Genomic DNA, 16,460 nt, shown 5'->3' on the forward strand with positions numbered 1-16,460 from the left:
TCTCGGGCGAGAGATGTGGCAGTCTCCCGCTTGTGAAGGTAGCGGTGCTAGCGTAGGGGTCGTGGCAGTCTCCCGTCTACGTTGAGATGTGAAGACTGAGGCAATCTCCCGCTCGCATAACCTTTCTACCGCAAGAGTGAACTCGGGCACTATAACTCGAAACAGTGTGCCGGGCACTATATCCACGGTTCAATAGTGTGCAGGGCACTATATCCCTAGCGTGGCAGAGAGGCGACATCCCCGAAGATGTGTCGGGTTGGCATTTTGAACCGACAAGTGATATCATGAGCCAAACAGGATAGACATTCATCATATGCATCTTCTACATGCTTACTTTCTTTGATTACTTGAGTTATGCCTATTTGAATAACATGCCTAAACGCTAGTTGATTTACCTGCTATATATGTATACTACTTGTGTTTTACTTGCTTGCATTATCTGTGATTGTCTGGTGCTAAGGAGGCTAGGTAGGCAGTGCTGAATGGATCGCGTGGAGGGTAGGTTGGCGAAGGCTGTGGGATACAGTAGTGTGATTGGTATTAGTTAGAAATCCCCTAAGTTTAGATAACACTGTTTATTATTTATGGTTTAAGTTATTTATTTTGTTAAGCTTGAATATCGGTATCAATGTGAAGTTTTAGGATTGCCTTTGGCGTCCCAGAACCTTACATCTTATATTTTAGGCACTATTACCATACTGAGAACCTCCGGTTCTTATACCATATATTGTTGTTGCTTTTTAGATGCAGGTCACAATCTACCACGGTTAGTTTGTGGATATGGTGACAGAGCGGAGGATGATCTTCCTTGTATTTTATTTCACTTTACTTTTGTTATAGTATTCTCTTACCTTTTGTATCTTTAACGTTGTTGCTTTAGAGGCTTTATTTCTGAAAAACTTTGAGAGACAGACTATTGCCGTTTTAAACTTCAAAACTTTGTTGTATTCAGTTTGACTAGCCGTCCTAAACTCCGTAGGTTGTGACTAGTCCTCTTTTTGTATATCATACTTATATATATATCTTGTTTATTTTAATTATTACCTTGTGTATCTTTGAGCTATCTACAAGGTTTCATATATATTATGTCTTTTTCTTTTTATGCCAATGCGTTTAGTTATCGTGTGTGAACGCTTCACGTTTTGAAATTTCGCTTTATGCGACTTTGAGCTTTTATTCCTTCATCGGGCTTCTAGTATTAGTAATTCTTTCTATATATATAGTATGGTATGAGCTTTAGAACTATCGTGGCACTTTGTTATCCTTTGCTTTACAACTAGAGGTAAGGCTTAGGGTGATAGGGTGTTACAATATACAACCCAACAGTGAACCAAAAGACAAATACAAGTCCTAGTTCTCCATGGTCAACCTTTAAGAGGGATAAAACATGTTTTTATACAAAATCGAAGAAATTACATATATAACTAAGTACATAATATAAAAAGCCCAAAAGACAAGTCTTCGCTCCCAAGAAAACAAATCCAACATGCTTAGCGAGGCTCATCACATCCTACATTTGAAAAATAACAAATACGTATGGAATAAGAACCGAGAATTCTCAGCATGGTAGAGGTGCTCACATAGATAATATATATAAGATCCCAAGAAAGCCAGAGGTATTCTTAGAACTTTGACACTCAGATTTTAACTTAAAGATTATACTAAACTAGAAATTCGGTACTCTATCTAAGGGATTCTATGTCTAAACTAACTCCTTACCTTCTGTCAACTCAAACCTCCTCATCACCGGCTCCGCTAGCATTAGTGATCTCTCAGTTGTAAAGACATATAAAGCATATAAGTAATACACAATTAAAGAAACAGATACAGTATTTAAGTCATATAGCACATAGACATATATAAGCAATTAGGCAAACCAACATATGCATACTAAAAAAAAATATACAAATGCACATGATGCATGTCTGCTCTATGACCGATGATATCATCTGTCAGTTATCCAACCAAATCCGACATGTCCGATAGTGAACGTTGGACAGTCCTAGTGACGCAGAGCTCAAGCATATGCATATATATAAATAATCAATAATCCATCACGCAGTTGGGTCAAAGGTACCTCAAATCTCAACCTGGAACCAGTGGGGACGAGTCACTGCGTTTGCCCAGGGAGATTAAGATCGATCATAAATACCATCCTAGAGCGAGTAGGGTGACTGCTGTATCTACCCAGGAAGCTCACAATCATCTCAACCTGGAGTAAGTGGGGCACACCACACCCTTTCATTTACCCAAGGAGCTCAAACCATCTCATCCTGGAGCAAGTGAGGCAAACCACACCCTTGCATCTACCCGGGAAGCCTCAACTAACCAACCTGGAGCAAGTGGGGCAAACCACAATCCTTGCGTCTACCCAGGAGGTATGTTCTCATATGTCCAGGAGGAACAAAGGAGGGGATCCTAACCTCCCACCATCTCGCTGGAGGTGATTTTACAACATCATGAGAAACAATGAAGGGGACCATCTCACTGGAGTCACACTTTTGAGAAAGAGTGCTCGAGATCAAACAGTCATATTCACAATCAAATCACGTCCAATATTATATTTATAATTCACATATATTTCTTCAAACTTGTCTCCACTAATACTTTGAAATCTTCTCTTTAATCAATTCAAAACACTTCATGAAACTACTTCAGTTGACCTACCTACAGCACTCTGTAACCCTAAATCTCTAGCTCTGAATGCAAAATAGAACTACCCTCGTTTATTTTATCAATACTCTCTTGCTCACCGCAAAAAAATTTAAACACTAGCTAGAAAAACCTCAATTGATAATTACATAGGTTTGGAAAGTTAGAGGAATGGTTTGAAACTAAAAAAATAATATTTTCAGAAAACAGGAGTTCCGCGTACGCATACCATGTCCACATATGCGAAAGTATGAAATTTGACCATCTCACGTATGCGCTCCTTGTCTGCATACGTGAGCCCTTGGGCAGGGAAACATCCCCGCGTTGCATAGCATTACTCGCGTACGCGAGCCTGTCATTTGGCCCATTCTACATACGCATGCACATGCCCGTGTACGCGAGATGTCTGGCCAGAGCCCAGGGTCCACGTTGCGTGCATGTGTGTGTACACATGACTATCAGAATTTGCCAAAGCTGCTATGTTCCAGAAAACCAGTTTAATATTTTCAACTTTGAACGCGCATAACTTTTTCGTTAAAATTCATTTTTAGTCTGTTCTTTGAATGGTATAAACTTCACGGATTCAATTTTCATTCAAAACAAGTTTCACAAAATTTGGGATTGTGGAGGCCAAGTTATAGCCTGCCGAAATTGGTCAAAAATAAGCTTTTACCAAAGAAATACCAAACCTCCAATTTCCAAAATTCTCAATTTTAAACCAAAGTTTCATACTCCAAAACAACTCCAACAATAGTCAAACCATATACATATCCTTTCCATCTCTCCCACAACATACTAATATCCAATTTTAGCAATTCCAATTCAAACAATTCATTCATTATTTATCAACATATATATATATATCACAACTCATAATCATTATCAATTCTCACAAGCATCATCCACATCAATCATCATCTCATGGTCATAATAAACCCAACATTTTCACCAAAACTACTAAATCTTAACAAGTTCACATAATTCAACCTATCCTATGGTCAACTAGCCTAAGTTTTCACGTAACATTATACATTATCTATGAAAAACCAAAACCATACCTTGGCCAATCCCTCCCTAAACTCAAAATGCCAAAATCAAAGCTTCCAAGACTCCAAATCAAACTCAATGTTTTCAGCCACCCAAGGTTTGTTCCAAGAGCTCCAATTTGACAATTCAACTCTAATGCAACATAAACTCAAGCTAGTTTATACAATTCACTAAATTAGCACTAGGGTACACAAAATTGGACAAACCACAAGTGTTTATAGTTTTCTTACCTTACCCATTGATGATTGGAGTAAAATACAACAGCTATCCAATATTATTGCACCTAAAACACACAAAAATCATCAAAATCACTCAAAATCCAAACCAAATTTGTGGAAAAAAGGAAAATAGAGAATTGGACACGAAATATAGCGATACATACCACTTTGTTCAGATAGAATTGAAGAGCTCGATGAGATGAATGCGTGGCCACAAACGACTCGTCAATTGGAACTTCGAATTGAAAGTTATAAGGATTTGAAGTTGGAAATTAAATAAAGGGTTAGGGTTCTATTGGTCTTCTCCCTTCTCACTGTGGACTCCCCCTTTCACAGTGAAATGTAAAATGTTCTGGCTGCAAGTGGGGGAAAAGGCTTATATGGGTTGGGCTTTGGGCCCAATATGGGCCGAGCTCAATCGGTTTAATCCGTTAAGTTGGCCCAATATCAGACCAAAATCTTTAAAATTAATGTTAAAATTCTTGTTTTAAATATTTCTACTTTTTTAAATGATAACATTTAATTTTTTAATCTTTTAAATAATATTTATTTTATTAGCTAATTGTTTATAAACTTTTCGGGATTTACATTATATGCATTAAAGAACAGAAATAATAATCCTTTGTTAAGGAAAGGTAACCCCCAAAGATAAGATAATCGAAGTAATCTTTCAGTAAGAGAATGTGATCGACAAGATTTTAGAATAAGAACCTTCGATAAGGGAAGGAGTCTCCCATCAATTTTATACATAGTTTGAGTTCAATACCCTCCAAGTCAAAATAATGTTAAAAGAATGCTTAAGAAAAATTAAGATCAATTTCATACATCGTATAAGAGTTTATATCACCAAGAGATCGTTTTCTTTTCATGTACAGAGATATTTGGAGAATGTCAAGAGAAATTAAGTCAAGATTTATGTGTTTGTATTTTGTATGTTTTAACATTATAGATATTCAGTCTTGAGTCACATATGTCATAACATAAGAAAAAAATATTTAAAAGCCATACCACTCCGACTAACAAATAAGACTTTTGAAAATACTAATTGAACATCATCATTGCATCATCATTGCTTTTATTTTAAAATTCAGAGTAGACGGAGATGGATACAATGACACTACATAAATAAATTATTGAAAAACATTTGTTTCTCACCCCTCTTCCCGTACTATCTTCAGAAATGACACGGTGCGAAGCAATACACTACTCGATTGAGTTGAAAAGACGTGTACAGTATGATATGATTAGGAATGGATATTAAGGACATATATACAGAACGTTAAGCACTTGCTCAAATTCATATTAAGGATGGATAATAGGCGATTGTTTTAGTTATAGTTGTACAAAGTACGAGAATTAAAATTTTTTGCGTGTCTTGTTTTATCTTTATTGAGTGACTCAATTGTGGTTTTGATGTTTGATTTTCTTTATTTATATGATTATTTGATATGAGTAAAGTTTGTCATTGTTTTCGCCTTTATAGTATAGTACGCCGATTTTCCATGTTAGTATCACTAGGTCCACTTATATTCCCTAACTAGTAACGATTATAATGATCAAGACTCTCACTATTTTTAAATGGCTTTTAAAAATAAAAAACTAGTTATTTACTATTTTTTTAAAATTACTTTATATAAAAATTTTATTTCAAAAATTTCATAAAATTTGAATATCAACAACCAATATAATCTAAATAAGGCTTAAGCCTAATTTAAAAAATATTAGGGTATTACATATACTAACTCTGTAATTTACTAAATATTCAATACTAAATTAAAAGCAATGCAATTTATAAACTTTGAACGATATAAATTGAACATTGAACATTCTATAACAACAAACACCCATAAACATTGAACCTCAAATAAATACAGCAAATATACATGAATAAAGCAAACCCACGATGATTAGATGTGAGGGAAAATCATCACGAAACCGACCGAGAAAAGACACAGCAACGTCGTGCAATGCATATAAAAAGTCATGAAGCAAAATATTAGAGCAAAGAGCCAGAGAGTGAGAAACGGCAAGCGGCAACGAAGCAGGAAAAAAAGGTAGGAGAAGCAGGTAAATGGCAACAAATGGCGGTATTAAGGCAGATGGTAGAGATGCGAAGCAAGGTAAACTAGTGAGCAAGAAAATCGGATCCAAAGACGATTAGAGTAGATGAAGGCGAGAAACACAATAAAGGCAGGAGATGTCGACAACAGCGTTGATAACTGTGGTAAACAGCACTAACGCAGTGGTCAGCAATGGGGAATAGTGAGAGAATGAGAATTGGGACTTGAGAAAGTAAGAAACGATGCTGTTGAGAGTCAGAGAGGAGTGCGTGTTCTATCTATGTGAAATCCTACATCTGAAAATAATTTTTCTTTGTTTTTTGGGACAAAACGACTCCGTTTTAGATCATTAAAGGAGCAAAAAATAAACTTGCAAACTCATTCCTAGATTCGCGAATTTGACTACCTAAACTAAGTTTACTCAAAATTAAGTTTGTGTCTCTAAACTCGTAAATTCATATGAGTATATATGGGTTAACTCACGAGTTTGACAATAATAATTTTAAGTACTAACACATTTTTTTTGTTTTCAAATCAATAATTTCAAAGTAACCGCACAAGAAAACTAATCAAAATTTCAAGGTTCTGAAAACCGGACTAAACCGGCCAGTTTGACCGGATTAATTGGGAATCGGTCATTTATCTGGTTCGGTTAATGTCAAACTGGTCTGCAAAAAATCGATAAAAAATCAGTCGAACCGGTAGTTAACCGGTGAACCAGACGAACTGGACAATTTTTTTGAAGGCCCGGTTCTCCCATCCAGCACCAAACGGCATCGTTTTGGTTTGAAAAAAAAAACAAAATGTGCACCCCCAAATGCCCGAATCCCCTTTTTCTTCTCTCTCACTCTCAGTCTCACCAAAATGCTAAATCCCTAATTTCAAAGGTGGCAGCTTTGAAGAGCAGCAGAAGAATGGGCGGAGCCCTTGTCGGATACGGCAATGGCGGAGGATGGAGGCGGTGGAGCTGTCTCTGAGATTGATGTGCATGGCTTCTTCCATTGTTGCAGTGTCTCTCATGGTTACTGCAAAACAAGCTACAAAATGCCCCAATCTCTCTCTCTCTCTTAGTCTCAGTCGCTGCCACTCTTCTCCTCCTCACCGTCTCTGTGCTCGTCGTGAAGCCCGCCTTTGTCCTCGCTGTCGTCGACCACTCTTTCTCGTTGTCAAAAACTCCTCTGTCTCCGAGCCATCTCTGTGTGTGTGTGTGTGTGTGCAACCCGTGCCGCCGTGGACGATTCGCCGTCATCGTGAGTTCTTCAGTCTTCGATGTCCCTCAACATCTTCTTCGTGGTCTTCTTTATTTCCACTTATTTCTTCCTTTTTCACTTTAGTTTTTGATTTGTTTTCTCTGTTGTGTGTGGAACGAGTCATTGATTATTCGTTATTTTTATTTATTCTGATTTCTGAGGTGTTTCACTTGCTTATTGCTGATTGTTTTTATTATCAGATGATAGTGCTATATGCATTGCTTCACTACATTATTTATGAAAATTCGAAATCTTCTCCATGTTTCTATTAACGGAATATAGGGGTAACAGGGTATAGAGAATAAATGTTGAAAACTAGTGATCACGTATTGTGGAATTCTATATTCTGTAATGTATTCTTCTAATAATCCTCCTAATTTTGATATAATTTTGGATTCTGGATTTTGAATGCTGAATAGAATTTTGATATAATTTTATAATGGTGACAAAATTGATATAGTTTTGGATTTTGAATTGCTGTAATTCTGAATTTTTCTGTAATTGCTGTAATTGCTGAGGTTTTATTTTGCTATAATTGTTGTATGTACATTTATAATTTGGTTCTGTTTAGTCCTTTTGTTTTATGATCGTTGAAGGTATGCTATGTTGCAACTAAAAATGAAACATGAAGTTGGGTTTTAGACTTTTCTTCTTTGAGGTTGTATCCATTTTTATTGTTGAGATTAGTTCATAGCTATTTTTAATTAGTAATTTGGCATCAATTGAGCGAGTTTTGTCTAATTAAATAATTATTGATATTATTATTATTTGTTGGTGATTATTGATTGAATGTGGATATAGAATTTTATGCCATAAATAATTGAATTTAAATTTTAAAAGATTTATATAATATCTTTAATAACTTTATTTTATATTTAACAAACCAGTTCAACCACAATTTAACCACAATTAAATCATTAAACTATTGAATCAGTTATTTAACCGATTTAATGACCAATTCAGTTCTCACAACCTTACAAAATTTAAAGATTTTAACTACCGAAAAACTCACATTTAAAAGACAAACACTTATAAACTAATCTCTAATTCTAAATATCTTTCATCGGGGTACTACGCACCTTAAAAGAAAAAAAAAAAGGATCACATCAACAATATGTTGATCTTTCAAGAGTAGATATCAGTGTGGTTCTCCCTAATCACCTTAATTATATTCATATTTCATCAATACTTGACTCTTCACTTAACAATATTGGTTACCTAAGTAATTTAATTCATATTTAACTAACATAATTGACTCTTGACTTTCTATATTGGCCAAGAGGCCATGCAAGTTTGATTTGTGATCATCATCATTATATCTCAGTCTATATATATATTTGCCTAATTCCATTATACCTGCACACCATATCCCTTTTTTGTATCTCTACCAAAGATCGGTGATATGGATAATTTAAAGGCATATCTTTCCTTTGTTTTTCTTTGGGTTTTCTTCTTGTCTTCTCATGTTCTAGCTCATCATGAATTGCCCCAAGGTGAGTCTACTCTCATAAAAATATGATTATGTACGTAACTAGTAGTTATCTAAACAATTTTAACATTACAACTGATATTCCTGCTCAGGGACGGATACACTATATAACTTGTTGGGGCAAGTACTCCCACTAACATTTTGAAAAAATATGCCAAAGTATATGTATAAATATATATATGCCCCCATTAAAAAATTATACTTGCCTCCACATTAAAAAAAATTACCTATTAAATTTTGTTTTAAAATATTTTAAGAATTTTGTTAACATATGTCATAAGAGTCAATTTTAAAAATACCATAAAAAATGTTTGACAAAAAATTATTGATTTCTTTTATTTTCAATATATTAATTATATTAAAAATTTAAAAACATTTTATTATTATACTCTAAACATGTTCTCTTAAGATATAAGTTAGTTAACTCTTTTTATATATATAATTTTTAGAATTGAATTTTGATATATTATTAGTATAAAATAAATTTACACGTATATCCAATTACGTAATGTCATATCATAAAAAAAATATTTTTTATATTAATCGTGTAAATAATTATCTAAAAAAACATACGTAATTAAACAACCATATAAAATATTTTATATCGTCAGTATATCAAAATTAAACTCTAATTTTTATCTAAAAGTATAAAATAAAAATATTCATTAAATCAATTTAATAAAAATAAAATATTACTAGCAATAGCATTATAAATTAAGAATTTATTTAATTAAAATTTATATCCTTGAATTTTTTAACTCAAAATTTATTATTATTATTATTATTATTATTATTATTATTATTATTATTATTATTATGTAGTTAATTTATAAAAAATTGAATTAATAACTACGTTATTAGTTATTAATATATTAATATTGATAATTAATAAATAAAAATTATTTAATATTTTTATATTATTTATTTTTATATGTTTTGATATGTTTATACGATTGTTTTGTTATTTTTATATATATATATTTGCCCCCACGACCTAAAATTTCTGGATCCGTCACTGTGCCTGCTCTGCTTATGAATAAAGTCTTTAGTTCATGGCGGTGTTGTAAATCAAAATTGGATTTTTAAGTTTTATTCTTTATGATCTTTAATTTTGATATTATATAATAAAAAGTTGCTTTTATCATGGCATATGTTATAAAAGTACGTTGTATATATTATATATTTCACCATTTGATTATAACATGATTTTGCATTATATTTTCTTGATTCATTATTAAAAGAGAGAAAAACAGAGTATAATTTGAAAGTTCAAAAGATAAAAGATTCAATAAATGACTGGGTTTATCCTTCTATTGGTTACAATCCTACTACAACGACAACAACCCCGCCCCCAGAAGCCGCCATTGATGGCTGGTCTAAATATATCGGTAAAGCACCTTTCTACTTTTTTTTTTTTTCCCTGATTAGTCAGATAATCATGCATATAATAAAATGCTAAAGTGTAACTATTTTCACAAAAATAATTTAATGGTTTCGTAATTAATGTTTATATGAACAAATTAAATTATCTACTGCGTTATATATTTCATACAACAATCACTATAATTATTGTTCATGCTCTCTATTAAGAATCCAACTCCAATTCAATATTATTGAAATGAAGGATTACATAAACATACAGAGATTATATTTTCTTTTTGTCTATTTATTAACGTATAACTTAACAAGAATTATAGATCTACACTAAAATTAACATTAGTATAAAATATATTGAAATACAAAATATATATTAAGAATAAATTAAATTATAGATATATTTATACACAAATATATAATAATTAATTTAGTAAATATTTTTTGATGTGTAAATATGTAACATTTTTAAAGAACTATATATTTATAGAGCCCCCTTTTCTTCTTCCCAAAGAAATATGTTATTAGGTAATATAAGAGAGACTTAAAATTATTTTATTTAATTTAATATTTATAATTTTATAAATATAATATTTATAATTAATAAATATTACATGTAAAATTATGCTTAATTATCCTAATAATAATTAAAAATATAAAATTATTTTTAACTAGTTTTTTATTGTCTTTCTAAGATTTTTGTTTGTTATTAATGAAAGAAAGTTATCATTACAAAATTATTCTTATAAAGTTAATAAAAAATAGTTTATACATTAAAATTACCTACTAAAATTAGTTATTATTTATTTATATATAAATATATGTATTATTTAATTTATTTTTATGTATTTTATATTTTAGTATAAAGTGATAAATAAATTTTTGAGAATTACTATAAAAAAATTTCTTAAAGATTTTCATTTTAGACATATTAGTTCCTAAAAATTAAAAAATATCAATAAAAATTTTTAAGATAATAGATATGAATATACTACCTCTAAATTAACTCTTGTAATTAGGATACAAGGTCTTAATTTAAACTAACCTATATACGTTTGTTATGTGAAAATTTTTATTGATATTTTTTAGGAATTAATATGTTCAAAATATAAATTTTTAAGAATTATTTGTCATTTCACTCTATATTTTAATATATATTTTAAACGATTATGTTATGTATATACTAAAATTAACTACTAAAATTGGTCAAAATATAAAATATATATTAAAATATAATACACATTAAAATTAAATTAAACCACATGTGTATTATTTATATACAAATATATTAGTAGCTAATTTTAATGACTGATTTTAATGTATAAATAACATTTTTGTATTTTAAATTAGTGGCTATTTTGTTATAAGCTTAGCATGGTTGAAAGCTAACTATATGGTAGTAACTAATAAGCCTTCAAAATATACAGAAATGGAGAACAATGATGAGGATGCAGTAGTACTCTGGCATCGCAAAATGATGAAGCCTTCAAAAACAGAAACCAAATCTTTCAAAGTTTCCCGTGCCGAACCTCCTATTATTGATCCACGCGGTGCCAAAGAAGGTTCTTATTATGGCCATGTCCTTAGAGCAGAACCTCCTGAAGATGATGGCGAAGGAGTACATAGTTCCAAAGCCGGTGGTTATTACGGCAATCTCTTCCGAGCAGAACCTCCTGATGAAGATGACGGCGAAGAAGACTTGAAGCTAGGTCATGTCCATGGCTCTTCAGCTGAACCTCTTGTTGATCCACGTGGTGCCAAAGAAGGTAATTATGGCAATCTCTTTGGAGCAGAACCTCCTGATGATGAGGATCAACGTGATGCTAAAGAAAGAAGAGTAAAAGGCAAATCTGTTGTTTATTCGCGTGGCCATGATGATGATGAGGGAGAAGTGACTTATGCCTATTCTACTGCCCGAGCAGATTCTCCACCCGATGAAGATCCAAGAGATAGCAAAGTAGGTTATGGTGTGCTCAATATGAATGACAAGGTTGATAAGGAGACAATAAAGAACTAATAATGCAAACTAAAAACACTGCTATATGTTATATGTCCTAAATTAAATAACACCATCTGCCATGATGGTTTTATGGATATAATTTGTTCCCGTGTGCTAAGTCTTATTTTCTTGTTAAGTTATATAATATATTACTTCCTTCTCTAGTTTGGTCATATTGTAAGTTCGTTATTATCACTTGCCTTTGTAATTGAAAATTATGAAATAAAAGAATATTTGATATGTTAATTCAATTTTATGTTTTTGCTCATTGATATATAAGAGTAATATAATGACGTTCTCTTTTCAATTTTCTAGTATGTGTGATCACAAAATATATAATAAGTAGGTGAGTTCTCTGGTGACATAGGTATTGATGACTAAGTATGATTATAATTTGACTGGCTAAAAATATTTTTATATGAGGGTAAGAAAAAGTATAGATAATTAATAATATTTTTGAACAATGTGTAAATAATATGAATTAATAGGGTTCAAAAGAGTAAATTAATCTTAAATTTAATTAATAGCATTAAATTAAAATGTAGTGTATTAATAACATTAAATTAAAATATAGTATATTTTTATTTAATTGGTGGTTGTTATGTTGTTTAAAATGATCCTTGTTTACTTAGCATTTCTCGGTAAGATAATTATTACTGGAAGCGTTAATTATTTGGTTGAGTGAGTGTGAACGTTATTGTGATGTTAATAAAATAAAATTGTCTATCAAAAAATAATATTTGTGATGTGTCATTGGACTTACTTATCAAAAGAGAATTTTGTATTATCATTTCATCATTATTATTATTATTATTATTATTATTATTTAGTAATCAAAGTAAATAATTAGTATGTTAAAAAATAATCCAATCGATCATTCATATTCAACTCACTTATTTATATTATTCTTTTTTTAAAATAATTCAAATATTTTGCATTAATAAGTTAAATATGTTTCTAGAATTATTTATTTGATTTTAAGTTTTATAAATTTAATTTAATATTGTATTGATTAAACTATCACTAATTCTTTCATATTCTAAAACTATGAGATTAAAATGGATGTATTTTATTGTATATATATGAGAAAAAAATTAACTCTTAATCGTATATCATTATATCTTTTTTTTTTTGTGTGTGTGAGGTATTCTTAATTGCTTAATTCTTACTATAATATATATGTCATATTATATATAAGAATGTGATATACATCATAGTACTTCAATTAATAATAATTCATTTAAATTATAAAATCTAAAAAATATGTATGATATAAAATAGGTGAATTTATGTATGTTAACTTTAATATAAAAATAAATTTGTCTAATAAAATAAAGCATTAAAATTTAATTTAATAATTAAATTAATTTAAAGATGAAAGTGTTTTAAAAAATAAAGACGAAAAACATAATATAAATAGAAAAATAAAAAATAAACAAAATAAACAAAAGTATAGATTGTGCATATTTCAAACTAAAATGAATGAAAGCCAAAAGATATGAAAATTTAGAATAATAATTAATATTAGTTTTGAAAATCAAACTAATAAAATTAGAAGTTTAATGATTTAAAAATTCAATTGAGATTCAACTGGATTTGAACTAGATATAATAAAATAGTATATTTATATATAAAACATATAATAAAAATTATATTCAACAATTTACTGTTTAAAATTTAAAAGAGAAGAATTATCAATTCAATTGTAACTTTAATTATTTGTTGCTAAAAAAATTTAAAATAAAATAAAAAATATTTTTAATTAAAAATAAAAATTATATTAAAAATATATTTTATGTATATTATTGGTGATTATTAATTATTTTGGAAATGAAAATTATAAAATTAAATAAAAAAATTTGAAAGAAGAAAAGACATAGAAGAAAGATGATTTAATATAAGAATTGATGTAATATCATCATCTAATATATTAATATACATTAGAAAAATAATTTTATGTACATGTATTATATTGTACATCATACGTGTGATGTTAAAAAAAAAACTGAAAAACAAACTTATAGAAAATGTCAACTCACTTGAATCAAAATTCACAAATTATATATGAATAGATAGATAAATAGGTATAAAAATTATAACATTTTTTAAATATTAAAAAAGTACGTAACATTTTTTTATTTTATATTTTATAAATAATAAAAGAGCATTTAAAAAATATAAAAATATAATTACATCTAACCCTTTTCTGTGGTCTGTAATTGTTTATTTTTTTATTTTAATGGGTTTGATTATCAAAAGGAGCGTTTAATTTTTTTTCTTATAATTGTGCATATAATTAAATGATTTCATAGAATAAAACTGCTATTTTTATGTGATCAGTTACGTGTCATTCCTTCTTATCAATCTGTTAGTTATAGCAACTGATCTATATAAACTTCAGTTGTATTCTATAAATTAAATCAAATTATTATTTTCTCATTTTTCACACTCAATGTTGTTGTCTTCTTCTTCTCTATTCCCTGTACTCTCACAAACCTTTCATGTGTATGACTTATACTTCCATATCAACTATATATATATATATATATATATATATATATATATATATATATATATATATATCCAACATTACTAGCGAGACGAACAATCTTTTATACAATTATTATAAGACTTGAAAAATTCTCATATTTACATTAAAGGTACGTTTAGGTCATAATGCAAATATAAAAACTTTTAAATTTTTATTGTATAATAGTATTAAAAAAAGTTTTCTTCAATTAGCATTAGTGCGTGTATATATTGCTTTCATACTGCGTCATTCAAAAAGCAACTTCATGTCGTTCAAAACAAATTTAGATTCTGAAACACTAGAACATATTCAGTCTATGGTTTCGTTCTAAAAACATGGCCATAACCAGTAAAAATGATGAGTATAGATATATGGTCACTATTTTTTATTTTTAATCATGGTTTTCTATTCGTGACCTATTCTTTTGTAATCACAGTTCTCTATGGTTATAGTTTAAAATAATAATCCTAGTTTATTCTATAATCACAGTTTTAAATTATGACCATAAATTATTCTATAGTTACACTATTTTAAAATGGTGACCGTAAATTATTCTATATTCACACTTTTAATTCATGACCATAACTTAATCTATAGCCATGCTTGTTTAAAATTATAACTATAAAATTTTTTATAATCACCCTTTTAAACTGTAATCATCATAGAATAAGTTATGATCACAATTTTAATACTCTATGATCATAATTTTATCTAATAATCTATAATTTATATATAATATATGAAATTTATTTTCAATAATTTACATGATCCATCACAAAATACATTAATTTAAAAAAGACAAATAAATTCAAATCAATCAAATAATAAAATTTACATTATATGCTAAATATATTTTTAGTTTAGACAACACCAATCAAAATACATTATATTATCAACTACAGATGATACAGTAAAATCACATAACAAAAAATCAAAAAATATCAAGACATACATTACAATTAAATAACTAGGGTATATATATGACTCATCGTAATATTTATCCTAAAACAAAATTCTTTACATCATGTCTCACTGCTTACGAAAAAAAAATATTTTATTAGTAATATTCACATTCACATTATTTGTCACCAGATTGAAAAAAAATATAAAATATGATATAAATATCATTTGTTAATTAATACCCTAGCACTAATTAATAATATATGGATATAGGACTAAGAAAGATCAAACGGAAAAAATATTAAATATTTGAGAGAAATTAAATGAAGCAAGATTTATTTACTACCGTATATAGATAATTATTACATCTTAAGAAGGTACCTCCTATTTTTAGGTACAACAACCTGAGACAATAAACAAAAGAAAGACAGCAGCGTTGGCTTCATTTATATATACCCAACATTATATTAGAATGGTTGTTAAAGAATACCTTGTCATATATAATGTAATTTTAAAAAGTATTATAATTAGGCTCTCAGGCGTATATAGTGTAAAATCAATAATCTTAGGAATAATAATCCACGTCATGAGATTTCCAAATTGACCGATGAATGAAATAAAGCAAGCTATATGTTTTAACTTTTAAAACACCAGAACACTAGGTAAAGTACTTCTACATTTAATACTAGGACACTACCGTAGCCAGTTTCGTTTCCACACAAAGCTTCATTTCTTACAAATAATCTTCACCGTAAAAAATTTATTGGATACCATCAGCTTTTACCGATAGATTTATCAAAAAATATTTATCGATAATATATTTATTGTTGTTGAAATAAATCTGACGAGAATTATTTATTAGTAAAATTTTTTGTCTATCTCTAATTACCATAAAAAAAATTTTGTTAATAATTTTTATCGTTGGATTTTTTTAATAAATC

General features: G+C 29.2%; 1 protein-coding gene across 3 annotated transcripts; it reads left to right on the forward strand.

Moving 5' to 3' along the window:
- The first annotated feature begins 8,575 nt into the window (after nt 1–8,575).
- Nucleotides 8,576–12,340, forward strand: LOC130941622 (uncharacterized). Of its 3 annotated transcripts, none has more exons than XM_057870182.1 (3): nt 8,576–8,720; nt 9,958–10,104; nt 11,518–12,340. In XM_057870182.1, the coding sequence occupies exons 1-3, from the start codon at nt 8,630–8,632 to the stop codon at nt 12,105–12,107; spliced, it is 828 nt and encodes a 275-aa protein (XP_057726165.1). In that variant the 5' UTR covers nt 8,576–8,629; the 3' UTR covers nt 12,108–12,340. The 3 variants fall into 3 exon arrangements, with proteins under 3 accessions (XP_057726165.1, XP_057726166.1, XP_057726167.1); XM_057870183.1 differs by having other exon boundaries at nt 10,072–10,104; XM_057870184.1 differs by lacking the exon at nt 9,958–10,104.
- Nucleotides 12,341–16,460: the final 4,120 nt, after the last annotated feature.

Source organism: Arachis stenosperma, chromosome 7 (assembly GCF_014773155.1).
Source record: "Arachis stenosperma cultivar V10309 chromosome 7, arast.V10309.gnm1.PFL2, whole genome shotgun sequence".
Lineage (NCBI taxonomy): Eukaryota > Viridiplantae > Streptophyta > Magnoliopsida > Fabales > Fabaceae > Arachis > Arachis stenosperma.

Coding starts and splice junctions, on each gene's coding strand:
- LOC130941622 (XM_057870182.1), top strand. CDS start 8,630: ATGGATAATTTAAAGGCATATCTTTCCTTTGTTTTTCTTTGGGTTTTC. Junction 8,721..9,957: donor TCATCATGAATTGCCCCAAG/GTGAGTCTACTC, acceptor CATTATTAAAAG/AGAGAAAAACAGAGTATAAT. Junction 10,105..11,517: donor TGGCTGGTCTAAATATATCG/GTAAAGCACCTT, acceptor CAAAATATACAG/AAATGGAGAACAATGATGAG.